At 34.5% G+C, this 23638-nt stretch overlaps 1 protein-coding gene across 2 annotated transcripts in view; it reads right to left on the bottom strand.

The window, feature by feature from the left end:
- The window catches only part of LOC134267002 (uncharacterized), a 47959-nt gene that overhangs the window by 11284 nt on the left and 13037 nt on the right, over window positions 1-23638 (bottom strand). The window contains exons 2-11 of one of the 2 annotated variants that reach the window (XM_062749228.1): window positions 8626-8802; window positions 8053-8160; window positions 7700-7819; window positions 6164-6244; window positions 5496-6041; window positions 5099-5356; window positions 4878-4989; window positions 2942-4082; window positions 1632-2796; window positions 75-1465 (exon numbers count right to left, since the gene is read on the bottom strand). In XM_062749228.1, the coding sequence (XP_062605212.1) occupies window positions 75-1465; window positions 1632-2796; window positions 2942-4082; window positions 4878-4989; window positions 5099-5356; window positions 5496-6041; window positions 6164-6244; window positions 7700-7819; window positions 8053-8160; window positions 8626-8802 (5099 nt within the window). The remainder of the gene's footprint in view (window positions 1-74; window positions 1466-1631; window positions 2797-2941; window positions 4083-4877; window positions 4990-5098; window positions 5357-5495; window positions 6042-6163; window positions 6245-7699; window positions 7820-8052; window positions 8161-8625; window positions 8803-23638) is intronic. The other variant, XM_062749229.1, reaches the window with a different exon arrangement.

Raw genomic sequence — 23638 nt, 5'->3', positions numbered from 1 at the left:
ATTTATATATAATTGGAAAAGAGCTCAGTATCAATAAAATAAAATTATTAATTATGTCTAAAAAAGAAAGTTACTGTTTGTTGTCTGGTGTTGTTGAGCTGTATTTGATGTTCAGTCAATTGCATATGCCCCATAACATCGCTAAATACTGCCCATCTATAAAACATTGGGGTAGTTTCAAATGGAAAAGCGCATTGAAAGGACTGAAAATTCAACTGAAGTTTAAGGCAATGTCCATTATCCACCGTAAGTTCAGCAGACAAACTTCCAAAGTCCGGACCAAAGGATTCTAGGAAAAATCCGTCCGACGACAATCCGGAGAAACATTTATTTCCAAAACATGGTTTTATAAAAACTTTGTAAAATCCTTGTTGAAGAGAATCATAAATGTCAGTAAACGTATATGACGCCCTTTTTACGACGGAGTTTGAAATGATGGCTTCACAGGAGGAATTGGGAATGTTCTCACACGATAAAAGTGACACCAGGTAATGACTAATGAATCGTTCAACTCTAGCATCAACCTCCCAGTTAGCTCCTATTTCAGCTGAAATATCTTGCACATCTACATCTTCTTCACAACGGAAAGTCCGAAAAGTAAAAGGTTTAGAATCCCCTATTTCATTTGGAATAATTTCAAAGACTGGATGATGTTCCAATGCAATGAAAGAAAATGACTTTATACGCCTGTTCAGGAACAAAACACCACCGCTGTTAATAGTAACATTAATAGATGATGTGTTAATGAAAGTTGTATAGGTTGTTCCTATTGTTAGTGGAAATGACACGTTGACAGAAGAAACAGTACTGTTTGGAGGAACTATATTCACATTCTGTTCAAACAGAAGCTTTGAAAATAAACATCCCGGTCCATCATTTACTTTCAGAAAGTTTTGAAACTCATTCACATCAATAATAATGAAGCCGTCAGTCGACATTGAAATAGTCCCTCGTGAACTTGATACCCTCAAAATGACGAAATACTTGGTATGCCTTGCTAATTTTGTGGTGGATTCACAGAAGATGGATTGTTCAGTAGTTGATGATCCATTAATTTCATGCATTGCAACCACATCAGCAACTTCTTTACTATTTCCAATTCCTACTTCATATATGAGTGATTCTTCATGATCTATATTCTCCCAATACAAGCAGTACCTATCTAATGTCAGAGAAACATCTACATCGGCCAGTTCATCATTCATATTTGTTGATGGGTCTATGTCAAAAACTTTTCCACGAATGGGATAAAATTTTGATGGAATGCTAAACTCCTCAGAGAAAATTGTACAATAATGACCAGCAGTATTATATACATGGAATTCAAACTGATATTGACGGCTGCTTCCGCCATCATAGTGTTGCAGTTCAGATACTGGAAAGGTAAAGCAATTTCGATTTTTTGAACAATAATCAGTCTTTGTCCATTTTCTAAAATTGGTCACCCTCGTAGCGCCTCCAGAAACTAAAAATATATAAAATATTATTATTATTTACTCGCATATAAATTTCGCTATTTTTTCCTATTGTAAGATAAATCATAACTTGAAGATTTATGTAAAGAACAAAAAATAATATCGTTACGAAAAATCATCTTTTCAACAAAGGCCAAATGCAGAGCGGTTGCATACCAATTCTGTAGTAAATCTTTCGAAGTGCCCCTCTTTGCTCGATGTCTATGAAATCATCAGAAGACCATGTTACAGTTATATCTGTTTTTGTTACTTCTGTTGTTGGTTTATTTAAACACATCGGAGGTGTTTCATCCACAATGATTGGTCCCACAGGAATGACAGACTCCATACCTGCTTTATTCACTGCTTTGATAAAAATATAAATAACAGAATTGGCCGATATCCCAGAATGCCTGAGGCGGTAGAAAGTATTGTGGTGAGTCTTTGTGTAGCCACTGACGTCAGGAGCAGCCACTGAAGAAAGCGAGGATCCAATTCCAACAAAAACGTCTTCAATGTTGCTTTCTTTGTCGGTAATATTCCAGGAAATATCAAAGAAATCACTTCCAAGATATAGATATTCCCCCATGAAATCATTTTGCAGGCAAGCATCATCTGGGACGCTGTTAGTGGAGGAAACTGGCAAAGCATTTAATAAGATTTCGTTGGTTCCATTCAAACATGTTTTATTACACATTATTGCAACCCTCGTTAGGTTTTCAGTAATAAACCAATACTTTCCGTTCGTGCAGCCTAGAGAGGAGGAAGCCATCATATTACGAACTGAAATGTTCGAAATAACGGGTGGAGTTCTGTCTAACTGTACCCCATCACTGCATACCACTTTAGATGGCTCCATTGCATTGTTGAAAGCAATAACTGAGGCGAAGGTTTTACCCGATTTATCTAAAATCACTTGCTTACTCATATCTTCAGTGTCATAATATTCTATACTCGATCCCGTGGGATGCCATAAGTCTTCTAATCTAAGACAAGAGCTTGAAAGACCTATTCGGTAAAACTTAATACCACTTTCGTGATCTATGAATCCCTCCCAATTGATTTTGATGGGTGGACTAGAGGTGTAATCAATATCGGGAGATCCAGCAGCTCCCTCCTTCACTACTCCCGTTTCTGGAGCTGACTCATCAACGAGTATAATTACTGTTTCTTTACTCTGTAAAGCAGCATTATTTGTAACTGTTATTTCAATGGAATACTCTCTGTGATGTTTCCCTATGTGAGAATTGTTAGCCACTAAGGAGTTCATAATGAGCGTATAATTCAAACGTTGACATTCTCCCACCGAAGGACAATAGCAATCAATAACAGAAGTGCAGCTCTGAAATGAAAGACGTGCATTTAAAATATACTACATAATTAGAGACATTTAAACGTTATCAAACCAGTATCTTTTTAAACATCGGCATTAACCAAACTTTTAAAACTTTTTCAATTACTTACGCTCTTTTCTTGATAGTTCTTACCGAAACTGAGTACACGCCAAGAGCACCATGTCCAAATTCAATTTGGTCATCTTTATTCTTAATAGACCATTGGACACTTTTTAAACCACTGTGTTCATCAAACGCCTCAAACTTCAATACCATTTTTGAAAGATCTTTTAAACTGTGAACGAAAATCTCTTCCATTCCATCTCGTATCAGCCATGCGTCATTTATTTCCGGAGGTGATGCGTCAATGAAATGAACGACGCCGTCTTCTAGCTGATGTCCCGTTATGTCAAATGCAGTGATTTTGAATGATATTGTGTTTCCATCACTCATTCCTGGAATGTCGACGCACATGCTCTGCTGGGGAAAGTTTGGCACAATATGGTTATTCATCACAGGGGTCAAATCCTTCTTGATGTCGAAATGAAATTTAGTAATTCCGTTAATATTAGTTGTTCCTGAAACATTGAATAACCCATTTGTTTGTTCGTATATGCCTGTAAAATGACCATGAACTCCTGGATCAATAGGACTCAAGGGATTGTAATGTATAAACTTATTGTTATAAAACCTGTTTGTCCAATTGTAACAGAGTTTACTATGATCAATTTGCCAAATAAAATTTGTCTTCTCCGAAGCTGACGTCACCCGAAGTTTATTTTGCTCGTGGATTTCAAGTCTGGACGACGCATCATACAGAAAAAACCTGCGGGCTTGTTTTGGATTGAGCGCTACGTCGACGACCTCGACAACAACGCCGTAAAGCATAGGATTTTGAGTGTGGGGAAGATCTATTAGAAAATTGGAACAGTTGTTACACCGAGTTCTGGCAATCTTTGAGGCATGCTTCATTTTCAGAACTTTGTTACTGTACTCCATTTCATGCAGGGAAATCTCAAAATGACCTATTCCAGAAGCAAATTTTGAAATTGCTGAGACGGAGTCAAAATCCTCCCAGCCTGCGAATGAAACATTAAGTGACGTCATATTGGTGATTTCGTCAGATAATTGCAACGGAGGACAGCTGCATGAACCAATGTCCGCACAATGACGTGGGGGTATATCGTCATAGAAGTAACACAATGTTCTCTCAGCGTCTGTGGTACCATATGTGTACTTCCCTGTATGAAGCGTTATATACCCTCCAACACTTGCTCTGAATATCAAGCAAAACCTGAAAAATTAGAACAAGGACTCATAAGTAGAGACCCCAATTTGTCACATGTCATTTCCCATGTGAATATTTAATTTAAAAATGATCCGCTTTAGTATGGCACAAACATGTTTCAACAATTTTCAACTAGAAACTTATATTGACGCATGAAATAAAAATAAAAAATCATTGAAGGTTTAAAGAATCTAGTATTTATTTTAGAATGTTAGAATGCTTACTTATCAATTTCAGGGTGTCTGGGTAATTCATCGGATAGGATGTTTTTGTTCTCATAGTATTTGTTTTCAAACCAATGTAACATAACTGTGACAGTAGCAAATTTACCTTTTTATGATGAGCATCAAGATGTGATCAAATATTATTGTATATTACATGTTATAAAATGTTCCTTGCTAGTGACGAGATTTCTTTAGATCTCTTTCCACTATGTGTGGAACTTCTTTGTCCCTTTCCTCTTCACTCCATCCCACCCCACCCCAACCCAGCCCCATGTTATACATTACTGTTTGCTAAAATTAAATTAGCGTACTTGGATTTAAAGATATAAGAGAATTTTAGAAGTTTTTTTTCACTATTATGCCCATACATGTTCGAGGGGAATTTCAAATGAGTCTAGGCGTTTTACATTCCAGACATCATTTATACTCTAAAACCCTATAAATTATAATTACAATTATACGCTTACGTTGGTAAGCTGAGTTGAAATAATTCTTAAGCATTTTTCTAATCAATATTTTAAACTATGATAAATAATGTTTCTGTTCAAAAAAGATGATTTATATAATAGTATATTACCTTTCGCTGTCATGGAAAATAACTGAATTGGTCATGTTGATGTCTTTTGAGACTAAAGGCTGGTAATCAGTGGACTCTTTAATTGAACTTCTGCCGATTGTTTGATCTGCATCTACATGTACAATTTAACATTGTGATATATAATCAGAAAAAAAAACTTGATTATTAATACACTAAAATATTTTTTAAACTTTCAAACGGCAATAGGAAAACATTTGAACCTGATTTAGATCGTTTAACTAAGGCAATATCGGCGTGTAACACCCCGAAATGGAATTCTGTGGGTGAAATTGATGACCGAAACCCTCTGTGTTTTCCATCTATCATGACATGTGTATGTATAAATTCGGGTTGATATTTCCCGTAAAAATCCAGTTGGTTTGCACAGTCAGAAGACCCGTTAGTTGGGGATTGTGCCTTTTCTCCATAACTATCTTTAACTTCCATTTCACAAGTCATGAAATCAGGAGTTATATGACCTAAAGTACATTATACACACACTTAGCGTTATTTTGGTCATATTGTAGACTTGAAAATATCAAATACTCAAATGTAATTTAAATCGTTTCAAACCGAGTAAAAATGAAAATGGCTTTTATCGTTGGAAGTGTTACTTACCGATACATAAGCCATTGATTAATTTTGAGACTTTCTTGTGGAGATCGTAGTAGTCGTTGGATGTCACGTGGTAGTCAGAGTTAGGGTTACTTGCTATTGTCTCTAAATTTGCTGAATTGACATCTCCTCCACTTCCCATCGCAAAAACATAAACACCTTTTAGGTGAAGTGAAGAAGATTGCGAGTATACAGAATCATGGGACTTCCCGTCTGTAATTACTATAATTATGTCTAACCTATCAGATGGATTTGAATTCATTAAATTTTGAGCGTAGCTCAATGCACTTCCAATATTAGTTCTTGTTTGACCTCTATATCTTGCTCCTGTAATAGCTGATTTAATAGATTGTTTATCATTGTATCTGTCAAAGCCAAAATGGGTTGAAGTACTTGAACCGAAAGTCATAAGTGCGATTCTTATTTCATCAGGACCAATCGTCATGCAGTCCATGAGCTTTGCAGCAACTTTCTTGGAGTACGTGAAACCAGCGTCGAACACGCTGCTGGAATCATCAATCAAAAAAAGAACATCCGTCTTCAAACATTCTACAAAAAGGAGTGATTATAATTGCTTATTAAGTCACACTGCCATGAGTAAGTGGATAAATACATACTTTAACAGAAAGTGTTATTCTCTTCAGAGTACTTTGATTATTTATTATACATACTTTTCTTTTTCACAATTGAGCCTATGACACAGTGTGACTCTTTGCATGCACAGTTAGAAGGAAGTGAAGGGTTTATACTGGCTGAATGAGAGACAACAGACATTCATTACATAAAATAATTAAAATTAATGATAATCAACAATGAGGAAGAAACAAACAAAATCAACACTGGTGGGTTTATTTAATTTATTTTGGACATTTTCTGTTTTCTTTCGATGATTTTCTGAAAACAAAGAAAATAAAAAACGTTAAACATTCTCAATGTAGGTAATAAGACAAATGAAATAATTTTGTTAAGGTGAGTGCACATTGAAAAGGGTAGTACGATAGTGTCTGGACTATATTAGTCCATAAATCATGGCCAGGATGATGTCAAACGTTGAAATTCAATCCCCATTGTCATTTTTTCCCGAAAAGGTCGAGTTCAATATATAGTTGGCCAGTGTTAGACCTTGTTTCAAGTGTTAAAGATAGTATTCAAGAAATGTTTTTTTTTTTCTTTTTGTCTTTTAAAATCTTTGCCTGAATGAAAATGATTTGAAATAACAGTCATTAATCTTAAACATAATCTGCAAACTATACATGTATAAGTCTTTGAAAAGAGTATACAACATGACCCTCTGAAAATCACAGGTAGGTTAGGCCATAATAACGTCCCAAGAATTTACTAAATCTGACTTTGAACGAGGTTGTTGAAATCACTATGTCAGTTATATGTGTCTCCTTGTATAATCCTCTCAGAATGTGATTAAAACAACTTTATCGTACATAACTATATAAAGAAGAGAAGAATAACATTAGTATCATGAAAGATATGGAGATAACAAACAGTATCCAATCTAAAAGTCCATAAAACAATACAAAATAGGAACAGAGCAAACACGGACCTCCGAAACATCTGAGTCGGGATTAAGTGCCATGGGGGAGTAAGCATCCCCTGCTGAACCCACTAGATTATTAAATTTGAATGCATTCAGTTCAAAAGAATTTTGATATTTATTTTATTACCCAATATTTTACTAAATGTAAACTTTCATATGCTGTTAAATATATCTTTTATAAATAATCACAATAAAAATTAGTTGCAAACCAGTTATAATAACATTTCCTGAATTTTCTTTTATCCTGCAGCAAAAAAAAAAAATCAAATGTGATAAAAATCAATTTATAAACAGTGGAGTTTCTCCCCTTAAAAAAACATAAAAAAACATTTGTGTTATAACTACAAGTAGTATAATACGAGAATATCGAGATTTGTAAATCTTGATGAAATTAAAGATTGAATATATATGGTAAAGAAGTGCAAGGAGAATGATTTTATCAATTTGTAGCTGTAAATATTTAAATTAAATCATCAATGCATACATTATCATAACAGACATTTCTTGAAATATACTTCAACTTTGACCTTTATAAAGCTTACAGATAAAAAAAAACATGTTACATTACTTTCTTATTTTGTTGAATATATTACTGCATTTATTATGAATAAATTTTGGAAAAATTCGCAATAAGAAATCTGATATAAACGTCTACCTCCTTTCATACAAATGTATCCTCTCAAGTTATGCCCAAAAGGGAGATCATTCCATCTAAATCTCCTACTTGTTCCATAGAACTGCAGGCAATCCTCATTGTTTTTGTTATTTGGTTCACCTAAAGGATAACTATTATTTCAATGCTATTTTTTTTTTTTACATTTTTAATTTTAAAATTTAAGACTTTAGATCAATCATTAATAAGTCATATTCACTTTTAGTGTTAAACAAAAAAATTACATTAATAGTTTCACATTATTGAAAAAGTAAAAAAAATTCACTCGATTTTTTATTTAATACTTTAAAGACTACAATCTATCACGCTACTATGAGGTAGTGTAAATACTTAACCCGGATACCAGTTGGAATATGTAAACGGATCTTCAGTATCCACCCAAACCCATGTTCCTTCGGTTCCTCCATCAGTCCCACCAATCCACGCATCATCACCACTGATCACTGGAACAAATTCAAAGAATACAGGCATCTGATCAATATAGAGCGCTAACGATCGACAGGGGCTGCTTACTCTTCTTAGGCATATGATCCCACCTCTAGAACATATATGCTTTATGTCACGTTCGCAAATTTGTATTTGTTTTTTCAAGCTCGATATTTGTACTTTTGTCACTCTTTTCAGTATGAAATAATACACATGATATCATAATAGAAAGGATTATCTTGTAAATTATATATATGGTAACGAAATGGAAACGGTATAGTTGTTACTTGTATCATCAACTTATTTGCCTGTTGCCGGCCTTGGTTAATAAATTTAATCTACGTATGTTTTGGGTAGCAAATTAGATGGGAGTCAAAACACCATATGCATTTATTGGAATATTACTAAATGCTTAAAGTTCCATCAAAAGGAATTTTCTTTTGTTCAAAATTTCAATCGGTACCCTGGAGCAAAAAACATACCGTTACTTTGCAGAAAACTCTGTACTCCACTATCGGTTACACTGGCCAATATGGCTCCAGAATTCAGACAAGCCGAGCGGGAACCTTGCCAGGAAATATCAGTCATGTACCTCCTATAGCATCTGTTACGATACAGGAGCCATCCGTTGTCACAGTAATATGAAAAACAACAAACACCTAAAATAGAATTCAAAATCAATCTGCGTTCTTCTTATGAAACATCTTGTCATTTAGTTTTGATAAAAACGCACAGATAAAGAAATTACTTTATGTTTGCTATGAAAAGAAAATTTACACAGTCATAAACAATCCATGTTTTCAATCCTTTTAAAATGAAGAACATAATATGAGCAAATCTGAGCGTTTGCATATGATCTCTGTCCAGTTCTTATCGAGAGTAACATCTCAATTATATGCTTCTTAATGTTTTTCGTGTTTAGTTATGTTGAATTCACTTTAATTTTTGATAATTGAATTGAATTTGTTAAATATTTTTGCAATAAAAAAATAATTTTTTCCGACAAATATATTCATTTTATTTAAGCACATGAATGCAAAGCAAATAAATGTAACATTCTTCGGTACCCGAGTGTTATTTAAGCAGAACCATTTAATGCAATTTACATTGGGTAAAAAACAAATATTTGTAATTCTTCCTACACGAAAAGACCATCTTCCACCGTATACAACGGGTAACGCGGGGGAGTCGCTAAAAAGTATGGGGGAGTCGTTTTCAACGTATGGGGGAGTCGATTTTCACCGCTTCGGAGTCAGAAGTGATGTGGGTCACGTCTTATTTCGGTATGTGTAAGATGTATTTACAAAAAACAACTAGCCCACGGAAGGTAGCAATAGTTAAGCTTTCTGTTGGTCATTTGTCCGGCTAGCATATACCTCTAATTTTCTCAAACACTTCGAAACTATTCGACAGATTTCATATTTACGCTGATCGAGTGGTTAAAACATGCATAGTTTGCACAATCTACGACTTGTTTAGGGATTATAACAGTTAAAACAGCAAAAGCAAACGTTAATCTTTCAAATGCAACAATTGAAATTTGGCTAGACTTTATAAAAATTAATAATTAAAACATTTTCTCCTCAGAAAGTAATGGTTACGTAGGGGGGAGTCGTTTCTGGAAAAAATACAACGCATAGGGGAGTCGCAAAATTGAATTGTACTATTATTTTAAATTTGTTTTCTTTTGCTAAATGCTTCCATACATAACTATTTTGATAACTTTATAATTTTAGTAAAATGCAATATGAATAAAGATCAATATAAACAATATGTACATGTAAAAATAAAAACATGTAATTATCGTTTCTTATTGTTAAGTGTATGAGTATATACCAGTACTTCATATACATTACTACATGTACATTTGACATGGTTTCTGTACGGATGAGCATGAAGTGGCATATTCCAAAATTTTCAGCATTTTAAATTAAAAACCGTTAGGCAGTTAATGTCTGTACGTCCGTCCGTCCGTCTGTCTGTTAAGCTTTGGGGTACCCATCTCTTATCCGCAACTCCCCTTATACCACTGAGTGAAATTTGATGAAACTTTCACAGAAACTTTACTACATATTGCCATTGTGCATTGTGGCGGATTTAAGGGGGCACACCCGGCGTGTCAAAATAAAATTGTCAAAGTTAGCGTAAATCATAGTAAAGTCTAGTAAATGTAAAAATTGTCTACTCGGTAGACCTCATTTTTACCCTACAAAATCCCTAGAATCCAGGAGCTTCCGGGGGCTTCGCCTCCCTGGGTCCCCCGCCCACCCCCCCCCCCCCCCCGCCTACTTTATTCGCCCCCACCTAACTTCAATTCCTGTATCAGCCCCTGGTGACCTCCTATTTTACTTTTTGATCCGACACATATTTTGGGTTTCCCGGCCACAGCAAAACATGGACTTTGCCATTATGGCATGGGAGCCGGAGGTATCATTTAGTGAACTCATTCCTCACAGTACCTCTAGTTTTCTTGGTGAATTTTTATAGCTCTTACTAAAATTAGAACTTCAGACCCTGCCCTTACCCATAATAACAATTCTGAAATACATTGCACGAAACAGGCACGTATGAAAGGTCTTCCAACGTTTTCATGCAGAATAGTAAAATCACAGTTATATTTGCAAATGTGTTAATAAAGTTTGGTTGAGAAACTCTGTTGTTACATGAATCTTCTTCCACCTTTTTTTTTGCTTGTCAAAATTTTTCAGATAAGTTGTTTATAATTCTTTTTTTCATACTTATGAAAAGTTGTTATTGTAAGAAAAACTATAACTAAAAAAAGCCTTTCTACTGTTTTCCTGAGCAGTCAAATAAATCGCTGCTTGACAGATGAGTAAGATGTTGGACCTGTCGATGAGCTATGGCACGGCTTACTTCACAGTGTGGGCGAGGTCACTGTCAGAACTTGATGGAATTGACCAAGTTTAAACTGCAGTGCTCGTGAAAAAAAATTCATCATGATAATATATCATAATAAACAATATAACGATTCATTAATTGATTGTTCTCGGACAAAAATGCTTTTTGTCGACCCCTCAAACAAAACTTTTTGCCTTCGGACTAACAACCTCCAGCAAACAGTTTGGTTCTTCGGTCTGAAAAAAACGCATGTTGCCCTCGAACTCTGTCTATGAATATATACATGTAGTATTGACAGTGTAAACCCCAGATAATCCCAAACATTCTCATTTAAGATACATCGTTTGGGCCTGAAGATGTCTTTATATGATAAATGAAAAATAAAAATAAATTATTTTTATGTCGACCAAATTGAAAGCATATACCAGTTTAAAAATTTCTAACCCCCCCCCCCCCTCAAGAAAAAAAGAAGTCAAGGGGTGGGAATGACGCACCAGAGATTTCCACTTTTCTAATAAAAAAAAAATGGTTAATATTATTATGAAGAAATTTTCCATATTATAAATCTGCATGGTGGATAGGTTGTCATTGTTGAAAGTGAAGGTTCGTGATCTTTTTGAATTTTTGTAATGTGTAAGACAATTACATACTGAGTTAGGGAAAAATCTTGTCCCCATGCACTTGTGCTCCGAAGATATATAATCCAATTGTACATGTATTCTTAAACTGTAAAAACAACACCAGATTAGGTCATGCATTTCACTTTATTTTGCGACTCCCCTATGCGTTGTGTTTTTCCAGAAACGACTCCCCCCTACGTAACCATTACTTTCTGAAGAGAAAATGTTTTAATTATTAATTTTTATAAAGTCTAGCCAAATTTCAATTGTTGCATTTGAAAGATTAACGTTTGCTTTTGCTGTTTTAACTGTTATAATCCCTAAACAAGTCGTAGATTGTGCAAACTATGCATGTTTTAACCACTTGATCAACGTAAATATGAAATCTGTCGAATAGTTTCGAAGTGTTTGAGAAAACTAGACGTATATGCTAGCCGGACAAATGACCAACAGAAAGCTTAACTATTGCTACCTTCCGTGGGCTAGTTGTTTTTTGTAAATACATCTGACATATACCGAAAAAAGACGTGACCCACATCACATCTGACTCCGAAGCGGTGAAAATCGACTCCCCCATACGTTGAAAACGACTCCCCCATACTTTTTAGCGACTCCCCCGCGTTACCCGTTGTATACGGTGTGATCTTCGGTATATATCTAATTTCTTTAATATTTTTGAATGGATATACACTGTATGTGGAAAACGAAAGCACATTTAATGCTTCAAAATTTTCGTAACGAAAAACACATTTATTATGTGTATTATTTATATGCTCTAAAGGAAATAAAACAATATCTGTAGGGAAATATTTTTGCATTTGTTTACAGTCTTTCTTACGGAATCCCATTTAGGACCTATCGAAAAATATTTTTGAATCCGATATAACGAATTGTCGAATTTGTTATAACGAATTTAATTCGATATAACAATTTATTTGAATTCGTTGTAATGATTTTAATCTGTTATAACAAATGTTGATTTCGTTAAAACGAATTCAAAAAATTGTTAATATGAATTAAACTCCTTTTAACATATTCTAAAACTTATTATAACGAATTGAATTTGTTTAAACGAATTACATAATTTGCTATAGCTAATTAATTTCGTTAAAACGAAGTCCACAAATCGTTATATCAAATTCATATATATTTACCCATAGGCCCTGATAATTGAATTTGATTAAACGAATTTAATTCGTTATAACAAACTTTGGAATTTGTTAAAACGAATTTAATTTGTTATAACAAACTTTAGAATTTGTTTAAAAGAATTTTATTTGTTGTAACACACTTTAGAACTTGATTAAACGAATATAATTTGTTAAAACAAATTTTCTGAATTCGTTTTAACGAATTTAATTCGTTATAACAAGTTTAGAATTAATAACGATAATGAATTCAACAAATTTGTTATTACACATTAAAATCGTTATAACAAATTCAAAGAAATTGTTATAATGAATAAAATTTGTTATAACAAATTCGACAATTCCTTCAATCAAATTTCAAAAATATTTTACAGCTCCTAACTGGGCTTTCCTTCTTACGGAAGCCCATTTAGGACCTATCAAAAAATATTTTTGAATTCGTTATAACGATTTTTAGAATTCGTTATAACGAATTTAACTTGATATAACAGATTCTTAGAATTCGTTATAAAGAATTTAATTTGTTATAACAGATTTATTGAATTCGTTATAACGAATTTAATTTGTTATAACAGATTTATTGAATTCGTTATAACGAATTTAATTTGTTATTACAGATTTATTGAATTCGTTATGACGAATTTAATCTGTTATTACAGATTTGTTGAATTCGTTATGACGAATTTAATCTGTTATTACAGATTTGTTGAATTCGTTATAACGAATTTAAGAATTAGGTTATATTGCACTAATGTCTGCGATATTTAATTTTAGCGGCATAATGTTTACACATTATTTTATGTGCGACATTTCAGAATTCAACTTGGATATATCAAAGCGTATAAGTCGTCTAAAACATCTCAGAAAAGTACGGAAGCGTAAATGGCGCTACACTTGTTGTGTTATAACTTTGTGTATTGTCTTATATTTTATCGACTTATCAACATATAAAGTGTTTTTGAATTTTGGCGGGGGCGGGAATTCCAATGAACCTTCACTTCACTCGGGATTCAGTGAAAGCTTATGTGTCATGTCAGCATGTACGATTAAAGGCTGAATCATATTAAAAAGTATATTTAAAAAGGGAGATGGAGACAAATTGTAAGTTATAGATCCATAGTGGGCTATTGCACCGATCACCACTTTTGAAGAGGAGGAGACAAATGTATCTTTGTGCCCCTCATCCAGCTATAAAAAAAAAACCCCAAAACTGAGTACAGCAGAGATCCACTGATATGTCCCAAAATTTTAGAAAATGTTCGCAGTTAGATTATTAAATCCTTGGTGTGTTTTTCTTGTTATAAATTTATTTTGACTGACACTACACTTTCCTCCTTTAAACTTTGTGACTAAGCTTATACAGATTGACTGAAATCACAAATTATTTTATATCATTTAAAGCAATAAGAAGTTAGATCTGGTGTTATTATATTTTTATGCAGGAGGGGGGTGGGTGGAGGGGGGGGGGGCTGGGAGGTTTCAAGACTGTGGAGGTTCGCATTCATGAGTCAGATCCTATGTATATAACAGAGTGAAACATCAAATATTTACAAAGTGTTACAGTGTTACTTTTATAATAGTGCTACCCGGTACTTTCTATTTTCGCTTCATTAGCGATTTACAATCCCCATTGAACTCAAGAGATATAAGCAGTGAACCATGATAGAATATATCATATTCCCTCTTCAAAATAATTGGTAGATTAATTTCCTATGAAAATTCATATGATTTAACTGCTGATGTCTCTCCATCTCCATTTTTCAAATATTTTTAGCTCACCTAGTGAGCTTTTCTGATCACATTTTGTCCGTTGTCCGTCCGTCTGTAAACTTTTCACATTTTCGACTTCTTCTCAAGAACCGCTGAGCCAATATTGACCAAACTTTGTACAAAACATCCTTGGGTGAAGGGAAATTTAAATCGTTAAAATGAAGGGCCAAGTCCCCTCACAGGGGGAGATAATCAAGAAAAGACAAAATAGGGTGGGGTCATTATAAAATCTTCTTCTCAAGAACCACTGGGCCAGAAAAGCTGAAACTCATGTGGAACATTCTGAGGTAATGTAGATTCTAAATTGTTCAAATCATGACCCCCGGGGGAAGGGCGGGGGCACAATGGGGAATCAAAGTTTTACATAGAAATATATAGGAAAAATCTTTTAAAATCTTCTTCTCAAGAACCACTGGGCCAGAAAAGCTGAAACTTATGTGGAAGCATCCTGGGGTAGTGTAGATTCTAAATTGTTTAAATCATGACCCCTGGGGGTTGGGCGGGGCCACAATGGGGAATCAAATTTTTACATAGAAATATATAGGTAAAATCTTTAAAATCTTCTCCTCAAGAACCACAGGACCAGAAAAGCTTATATTATTTGGAAGCAACCTGGCATAATGTAGATTTTAAATTGTTCAAATCATGACCCCCGAAAGTTGGGCGGGGCCACAGTGGGAAATCAAATTTTTACATAGAAATATATAGGAAAAATCTTCAAAAATCTTCTTCTCAAGAACCACAGGGCCAGAAAAGCCGAATTGTATGTGGAAGCATCCTGAGGTAATGTAGATTCTAAATTGTTCAAATCATGACCCCCGGGGGTTGGGCGGGGCAACAATGGGGAATCAAGGTTTTACATCGAAATATAGAAGAAAAATCTTCAAAAGTCTTCTTTTCACGAACTACTGGGCCAGAAAACCTGAAACTCATTTGGTAGCATCCTGGGGTAGTGTAGATTTCAAGTTGTCTAAATTATGATCAGTGGGATAAGGTGGGGTCACAATATGTATTACAAGGGGGAAATCGGATAAAGAACAGAATGGTCAAAGCTTCTCAGATGAGCGATGTGGTCCATGGGCCTCTTGTTTAATTTTGTTTCAGCCTATAATCGTACACGATAGCAAATACATGGTACATAAGCTTTCCAAGTGAAGTGAAGATTAATAAGAATCCCCGGTCCCGACAAGTTAATTCAAAAACACCTTTTTCTGTCTTCTCGAAAATATTCATATATCTATATCGATATAACTTCATATCTATTGCTTCATATCGACAATACTATATTGACATGAAGAAATATTTTGTTTAGATCGATATTTGAAAATTAGTATAATATTTCAGTCGATAAAAGTTAAAGCAATAAAATATATTGAACAAAAGAAGTTGCCTTCAATTATGTACATACACCTTAATACAATTCAAAATATGGGCATACATAAGGAGGTATAAAATTTTATATGTTGATAAGTCGATAAAATATAAGACAATGTACAAAGTTATAACACAACAAGTGTAGAGTCATTTACGCTTCCGTAGAAAAGTATTATTCATTAGAGATTGTTGACATAATTATATCGCAAAACCTTAAAGTAATTGTATTTGACAACATTGTTATATCATATATTCGCGTTCTAAAACAACAACACGAGGCGGTTATACGTTTCCGTAACTTAAGGCCTAATGGATTAAAATGATGACATTTATGTATCTTGAAATCACTCGTCGTCATCAAAATATATCTTCTTTCACATTTTTCAGTTAATACATGTAACGTAATGTATTTTTTGCCTTTTGGTGAAATAAATTGCAAATAAATTAATGCAAATTGAACGACATATTATTTTTATCTATTTTCAACATGCCAACTTCCACACATAGTATACTACATTGAGATCATGAAAGGGCTTTATTTGTATAAATTATAATATTAATTCATATGTTTGCATATACATGTACATGTAGATGCGTTGACTTACCATACGCTTATGAAATAAACAAATGTACTGGAACATCATGGGTGACAAGTAGTGTCAAAAACAAATCAGAACTAGTGCTAATTGTAACGGGAACCGTTACAGATGTTCCCCAAACGCTCCCCAACTCCCTTTTGGTGCCATATTCCCTGTAAGCCTTATTAAATAAGACAACATCTGTGCATTTTTGACTTTACCAACGTTTTCCCAAAAGGATACCAATTATATTCAAATTTTAACATTGCACGCGTGCCCATGTGAATGCACGTGCATAATGATCACATAATCTTGTCTACACTTTCTATATATTAAAATATACTTTATATGAAAGCATTTAGTCCAAAAGTATTAAAAATCACTCATTCAAGTGTATTTTCAATTTCACTCGTTCCAAATGCACGCACGTGCGTGCACGTGCATGATGACCATACCTTCTTGTAGGAGGCCCTTATATCTATCTATGTTCTAAATCCCATCCTGTTTGGTTGAAAACCAAGGGAATTATAGCCATTTCAAGTTTCAGCCAATCAGATTGCAGCACACATGCATCCACGTGATTTCAATTTTTTTTTTCTAAATCATATTGTAGAATATCCTAATGCATTACTATGTTTTAAATTTCAAAGCATTTCGTCAAAAATCAAAGGAGATATGGCTATTTAAAGTTTCAGCCAATCAGATTGCAGCACACGTGCATGCGCGTGATTTCTTGAAATTTTTTGTATATCATATTGCAGGATATTCTAATGCATGACTATGTTTTAAATTTCAAAGCATTTCGTCAAAAAATAAAGGAGATATAGCCATTTAAATTTTCAGCCAATCAGATTGCAGTGCACGTGCATGCCCGTGATTTCATGAAATTTTTTCTACATTATATTGTAGAATATCCTAATTCATGACAATGTTAAACATTTCGAAGCATTTCGTCGGAAAACAAAAGAGATATTGAGATTTTTGTTTCAGCCAATCAGAGGAAGGCGCACGTGCATGCGCGTGAGTTCATGCAAATTTGACAGTGTCATATTATTAACATTATTAATATATCCTTATATAATGAGTTTCAAAGCATTTCATCAAAAAATGTAAAAGTTATAGCTATATTAAGTATATCAGTCAATTCACTCATTTCACGCGCACGCGCGTGCAGGCGTATGCGCGCAAAATGACCTTCGTTCCGCACACCTACACTACACACCTATTAACCCTAAAAAGGTTTTAGCTCAGTTGGGTGAACAGTTTCTGAGAACACTCGCGGACAAAAAAGTACCGGAGAACAAATAAGAAAAAAAATAATAATAACTAGTGCTAATTGTAACGGGAACCGTTACAGATGTTCCCCAAACGCTCCCCAACTCCCCTCTCGTGCCATATTCCCTGTAAGTTTCATTAAAGAAGGCAAAATCTATGCATTTAAGACGTAAACAACGTTTTTCCAAAAGTATACCAAGTATTTCAAATTTAAGCAATGCAGGCGTGTGCATGTGATTGCATGAGCGTAATGACGATATCATCTTGTCTACACTATTTTACTCATTTGCATGTGCACGCATGTGCATGATGACTATACCTTCTTGTAGGAGTCCATTATGTCTGTCTATGTTCTTAATCCCATCCTGTTTGGTTGAAAAACAAGGGAGTTATAGCCATTTAAAGTTTAAGCCAATCAGATTGCAGCGCACGTGCATGCGCGTATTTTCATGACAATTTTTATATATCATATTGTAGGGCATCTTAAAGTATGCTTATGTTTTAAATTTCAAAGCATTTTGTAAAAAAACAGAAAAGATATTGAGATTTTTGTTTCAGCCAATCAGAGCAAAGCGCACGTGCACGCACATGCATGCATGTGAATGGTGACCATACCATCCTGTAGGAGTCCTTTATGTCTATCTATGTTGTAAATCCCATGCTGTTTGGTTGAAAACCAAGGGAGTTATACTCATTTAAAGTTTCAGCCAATCAGATTGCAGCGCACGCGCATGTGCGTGATTTCATGAAAAATTTTGTATATCATATTGTCGTACATCCTAATGCATGTCTATGTTAGAAATTTCAAAGCATTTCATCATAAAACAAAAAAGATATTGAGATTTCTGTTTCAGCCAATCAGAGCAAAGCGCACGTGCATGCGCGTGAGTTCATGCAAGTTTGACCATGTCATCTTATCTACACAACTTATTTATTTTTATATAATGAGTTTCAAAACATTTTATCAAAAAATATAAAAGTTACAATCATATTATATATATCAGTCATTTTACTCATTGCACGCGCCCGCACGTGCATGCGAATGCGCGCAAAATGACCTTCGTTCGGCACATCTACACAACATGCCTACTAACCCTAAAAAGGTTTTAACTTAGTTTGGTGAACAGTTTCTGAGAACACTTCCGGACAAAAAAGTACCGGAGAAGAAATAAGAAGAAAAAAGAATAATAATAATAACTAGATGCGATCTCGTTGCGAGCAACGAGTAGGTCTTCCGTCCGATATCTCGTTGTATACGACTTGTGTTGGGATAATAACATTAATAGGATAAAAATGTCAAAAGGCACAAGAATGCTTCTTAATCACGAAAGTGGACCATTCCGATTACCTACACTTTCATGAAAAAGGTAGTATGTTTCACCGAAAAAATTCCTCGATCGTCCTACGTGGGTCAAGGAATAAGATTCCATTATGTTCAATAACTTGCATTGAGAAAAAAAAGTACAGAGGTTAATTAAACGGTCTCTGAAAAATAGTTATCTTTAAAAAAATGTTTTCTTATTGTAACAGTTGTCCTTTCTATTAGTTTAATATGACACAAGTGTGCATGGGAAACCAGTGGTCACGTTTCGTACTTACTATATATATTGTTTCTTGAAAAACTATTAATTATAACTATGATTTAAGTTATGTGTTTCCGTGATGCAAAACAAAAGATAGTAGATATTGTACTCAATTTGCACATTAATTCTTTTCTATTTCTACTTTGAGAACCAACCAAAACCAATTAAAGAAGACTTGTAAGGAGACCTTGGATTATAAATGAAGTTTGGCGCAGAATTGCAACGAACCTACGACGTGATAATCCAAGTATCCTTACAAATTTCATTGATCCTTATGTAACTTTCGTTCAAGCAAACGCTTGGCTGCCTCTGTAAACCCCTATTGCGAAATGTCGGAATTGACAAAGACCGCCGCCATTTTGATCCCCCTTCATATTTTTGAATGTTAATATCTCGAGTTTGAATTTATCAATTTACAAACAAATTACATATTTAGCCTAATGAGATATGTTTCTATCAGCCATACTAATATAATTTTAAAATATTGGAAAACAAAAAAGTTGAAAAATTCGACTTTTTTTCTTTGCATGCCGTTACAACAGGAAGTAGAGACGACGTACAAAATATCGCGTCTTGGATAGTACTTATCACGATCTATAATCCCTGAAAGTTTCACAGTGATATCTTTTACCGTTCTTGAGATTATTCGCGAACAAAATGTCATTTTAAAATCAGAAAATTGTCCGTAACTTAGCACCAAAAAGGAATTTCCAAAAAAATCTCTTGGATTAAATAACTTCAGATAAAAACACATTGTTCCTGCAAATTTCATGAAAATCCATCCAGTTGTTTTCGAGAAATCGCGTGCACAAAATTAGATGGTCAGAAAAACAATAATAATAATGAGCTCAAGAGAGCTTCAACACCTTTTGCGTTAGAAAAATATAGACTCAAAAAAGCAATTCAGATATCCTTCGTCTACCTTCACTGAAAATCTCAAGTCAGTATCTTCATTCGTTTTTTAGTGATTGCCAGGACAAGCTGACCCTCTGAAAATCAGTAAATCGTCCATATCTCACGACCGGAAGTGACGACGTATACATAAAAAATTTCCAATAAGGTTCAGACCAATATCTATCAGATCTGAAAGTTTCGTGAAAATCGACCAAGCCGTTTCCGAGAACTCGCGTGCACAAAATCGGTAAGAAAAAAAAAGAATAATAGGGAAAAAGAAACCGAACGAAAACAATAAGGTCTTCCGTTGGAGACGGAAGACCTTAATAACTAGTGCTAATTGTAACGGGAACCGTTACAGATGTTCCCCAAACGCTCCCCAACTCCCTTTTGGTGCCATATTCCATGTAAGCCTTATTAAATAAGACAACATCTGTGCATTTTTGCTTTTAACAACGTTTTCCCAGAGGGATACCAATTATATTTAAATTTTAACATTGCATGCGTGCGCATGTGAATGCACGTGCGCAATAATCATATCATCTTGTCTACAATTTTCTATATATTTAAATATGCTATATATTAAACCATTTAGTCCAAAAGTATTAAAAATCACTTATTCAAGTGTTTTTTAATTTCACTCGTTTTAAACGCACGCACGTGCGTGCACGTGCATGATGACCATACCTTCTTGTAGGAGGCCCTTATATCTATCTATGTTCTAAATCCCATCCTGTTTGGTTGAAAACCAAGGGAATTATAGCCATTTCAAGTTTCAGCCAATCAGATTGCAGCACACGTGCATCCGCGTGATTTCATGAAGTTTTACTAAATCATATTGTAGGATATCCCAATGCATGAATATGTTTTAAATTTCAAAGCATTTCGTCAAAAAACAAAGGAGATATAGCCATTTAAAGTTTCAGCCAATCGGGTTGCAGCACACGTGCATGCGGGTGATTTCTTGAAATTTTTTGTATATCATATTGCAGGATATCCTAATGCAAGACTATGTTATAAATTCCAAAGCATTTCGTCAAAAAACAAAGGAGATATAGGCATTTAAAGTTTCAGCCAATCAGATTGCAGCAAACGTGCATGCACGTAATTTCATGATTTTTTTATATCATTTTGTAGGATATCCTAATGCATGACTATATTTTAAATTTCAAAGAATTTCGTCAAAAAACAAAGGAGAAATAGCAATTTAAAGTTTCAGCCAATCAGATTGCAGCGCATGATTTCATGATTTTTTTTATATCATTTCGTAGGATATCCTAATGCATGACTATATTTTAAATTTCAAAGAATTTCGTCAAAAAACAAAGGAGAAACAGCCAATCAAAGTTTCAGCCAATCAGATTGCAGCAAACGTGCATGCGCGTGATATCATGATTTATTTCTATATCGTTTTGTAGGATATCCTAATGCATGACTATATAAATTTCAAAGAATTTCGTCAAAAAACAAAGGAGATATTGCCATTTAAAGTTTCAGCCAATCAGATTGCAGCACGCGCACATGCGCATGCTCTCGTGAAAATTCTTATGTATCATGCTGTAGATCTTCATAATGTAGAACTATGTTCAAAATTTCAAAGGATCATGACAAGAAACAAGAAAGTTATTGAGACTTTAGTTTCAGCCAATCAGAGCGAAGCGCACGTGCATGCGCGTGAGATCTTGCTATTTTGACCATGCTATCTTGTCTATACTACTAATGTATCCTTACATTATGAGTTTCAAAAAAATTCATCAAAAAATAGAAAAGTTACGGCAATATCCATTATATTGGTAATTTCACCTATTGCACGTGCGCGCTCTTGCAAGCACGTGCGCGCAAAATGACCTTTGTTTGGCAACTCTACATTACATGCCTACTAACCCTAAAAAGGTTTCACCTAAGTCGGATGTGTAGTTTACAAGATCACTCGTGGACAAAATTTTCCCAGGAAGAAGAAAAATAATAACTAGTGCTAATTGTAACGGGAACCGTTACAGATGTTCCCCAAACGCTCCCCAACTCCCTTCTCGTGCCATATTCCCTGTCAGTTTCATTAAAGAAGGCAAAATCTATGCATTTAAGACGTAAACAACGTTTTCAAAAAAAGTATACCAAGCAATGCAGGTGTGCGTATGTGATTGCATGAGCGTAATGACGATATCATCTTGTCTACACTAGTTTACTCATTTGCACGTGCACGCACGTGCATGATGACCATACCTTCTTGTAGGTGTCCATTATGTCTGTCTATGTTCTTAATCCCATCCTGTTTGGTTAAAAAACGAGGGAGTTATAGCCATTTAAAGTTTAAGCCAATCAGATTGCAGCGCACGTGCATGCGCGTATTTTCATGACAATTATTATATGTCATATTGTAGGACATCTTAAAGTATGTCTATGTTTTAAATTTAAAGCATTTTGTAAAAAAAACAGAAAAGATATTGAGATTTTTGTTTCAGCCAATCAGAGCAAAGAGCACGTGCACGCACGTGCATGCATGTGAATGGTGACCATACCATTCTGTAGGAGTCCTTTATGTCTATCTATGTTGTAAATCCCATGCTGTTTGGTTGAAAAGCAAGGGAGTTATACTCATTTAAATTTTCAGCCAATCAGATTGCAGCGCACGTGCATGCGCGTGATTTCATGAAAAATTTTATATATCATATTGTAGTACATTCTAATGCATGTCTATGTTATAAATTTCAAAGCATTTCATCATAAAACAATAAAGATATTAAGATTTCTGTTTCAGCCAATCAGAGCAAAGCGCACGTGCATGCGCGTGAGTTCATGCAAATTTGACCATGTCATCTTATCTACACAACGTATATATATTTATATAATGAGTTTCAAAACATTTTATCAAAAAATATAAAAGTTACAACCATATTAAATATATCAGTTATTTTACTCATTGCACGCGCCCGCACGTGCATGCGAATGCGCGCAAAATGACCTTCGTTCGGCACATCTACACAACATGCCTACTAACCCTAAAAAGGTTTTAACTTAGTTTGGTGAACAGTTTCTGAGAACACTTCCGGACAAAAAAGTACCGGAGAAGAAATAAGAAGAAAAAAGAATAATAATAATAACTAGATGCGATCTCGTTGCGAGCAACGAGTAGGTCTTCCGTCCGATATCTGATGGAATAAGACCAGTGTTGGAATAATTCCATTAATAGGATTAAAAATAAAACTTAAGATGTCAAAAAGGCACGAGAATTCTTCAAGATATAATTAGAAAGCAAAAAAGTGTAGGATCTATCAATTCCAATAAACTTCCGGTTATTTTTAGTCACTTCCGGTGCGACCGGATGTGCTCAAAACGACCTTCAACCTTACATCAAGCAAGTAATAATCATCCCTGAAAGTTTCGATGGAAAATA

Source organism: Saccostrea cucullata, unplaced genomic scaffold, assembly GCF_032062105.1.
Source record: "Saccostrea cucullata isolate Sc308-1 unplaced genomic scaffold, CSIRO_AGI_Scuc_v1 ctg306, whole genome shotgun sequence".
NCBI classification, from domain to species: domain Eukaryota; kingdom Metazoa; phylum Mollusca; class Bivalvia; order Ostreida; family Ostreidae; genus Saccostrea; species Saccostrea cuccullata.
Note: the sequence above shows the minus strand (reverse complement) of the source record. Positions and strands in the feature narration are given on the sequence as shown.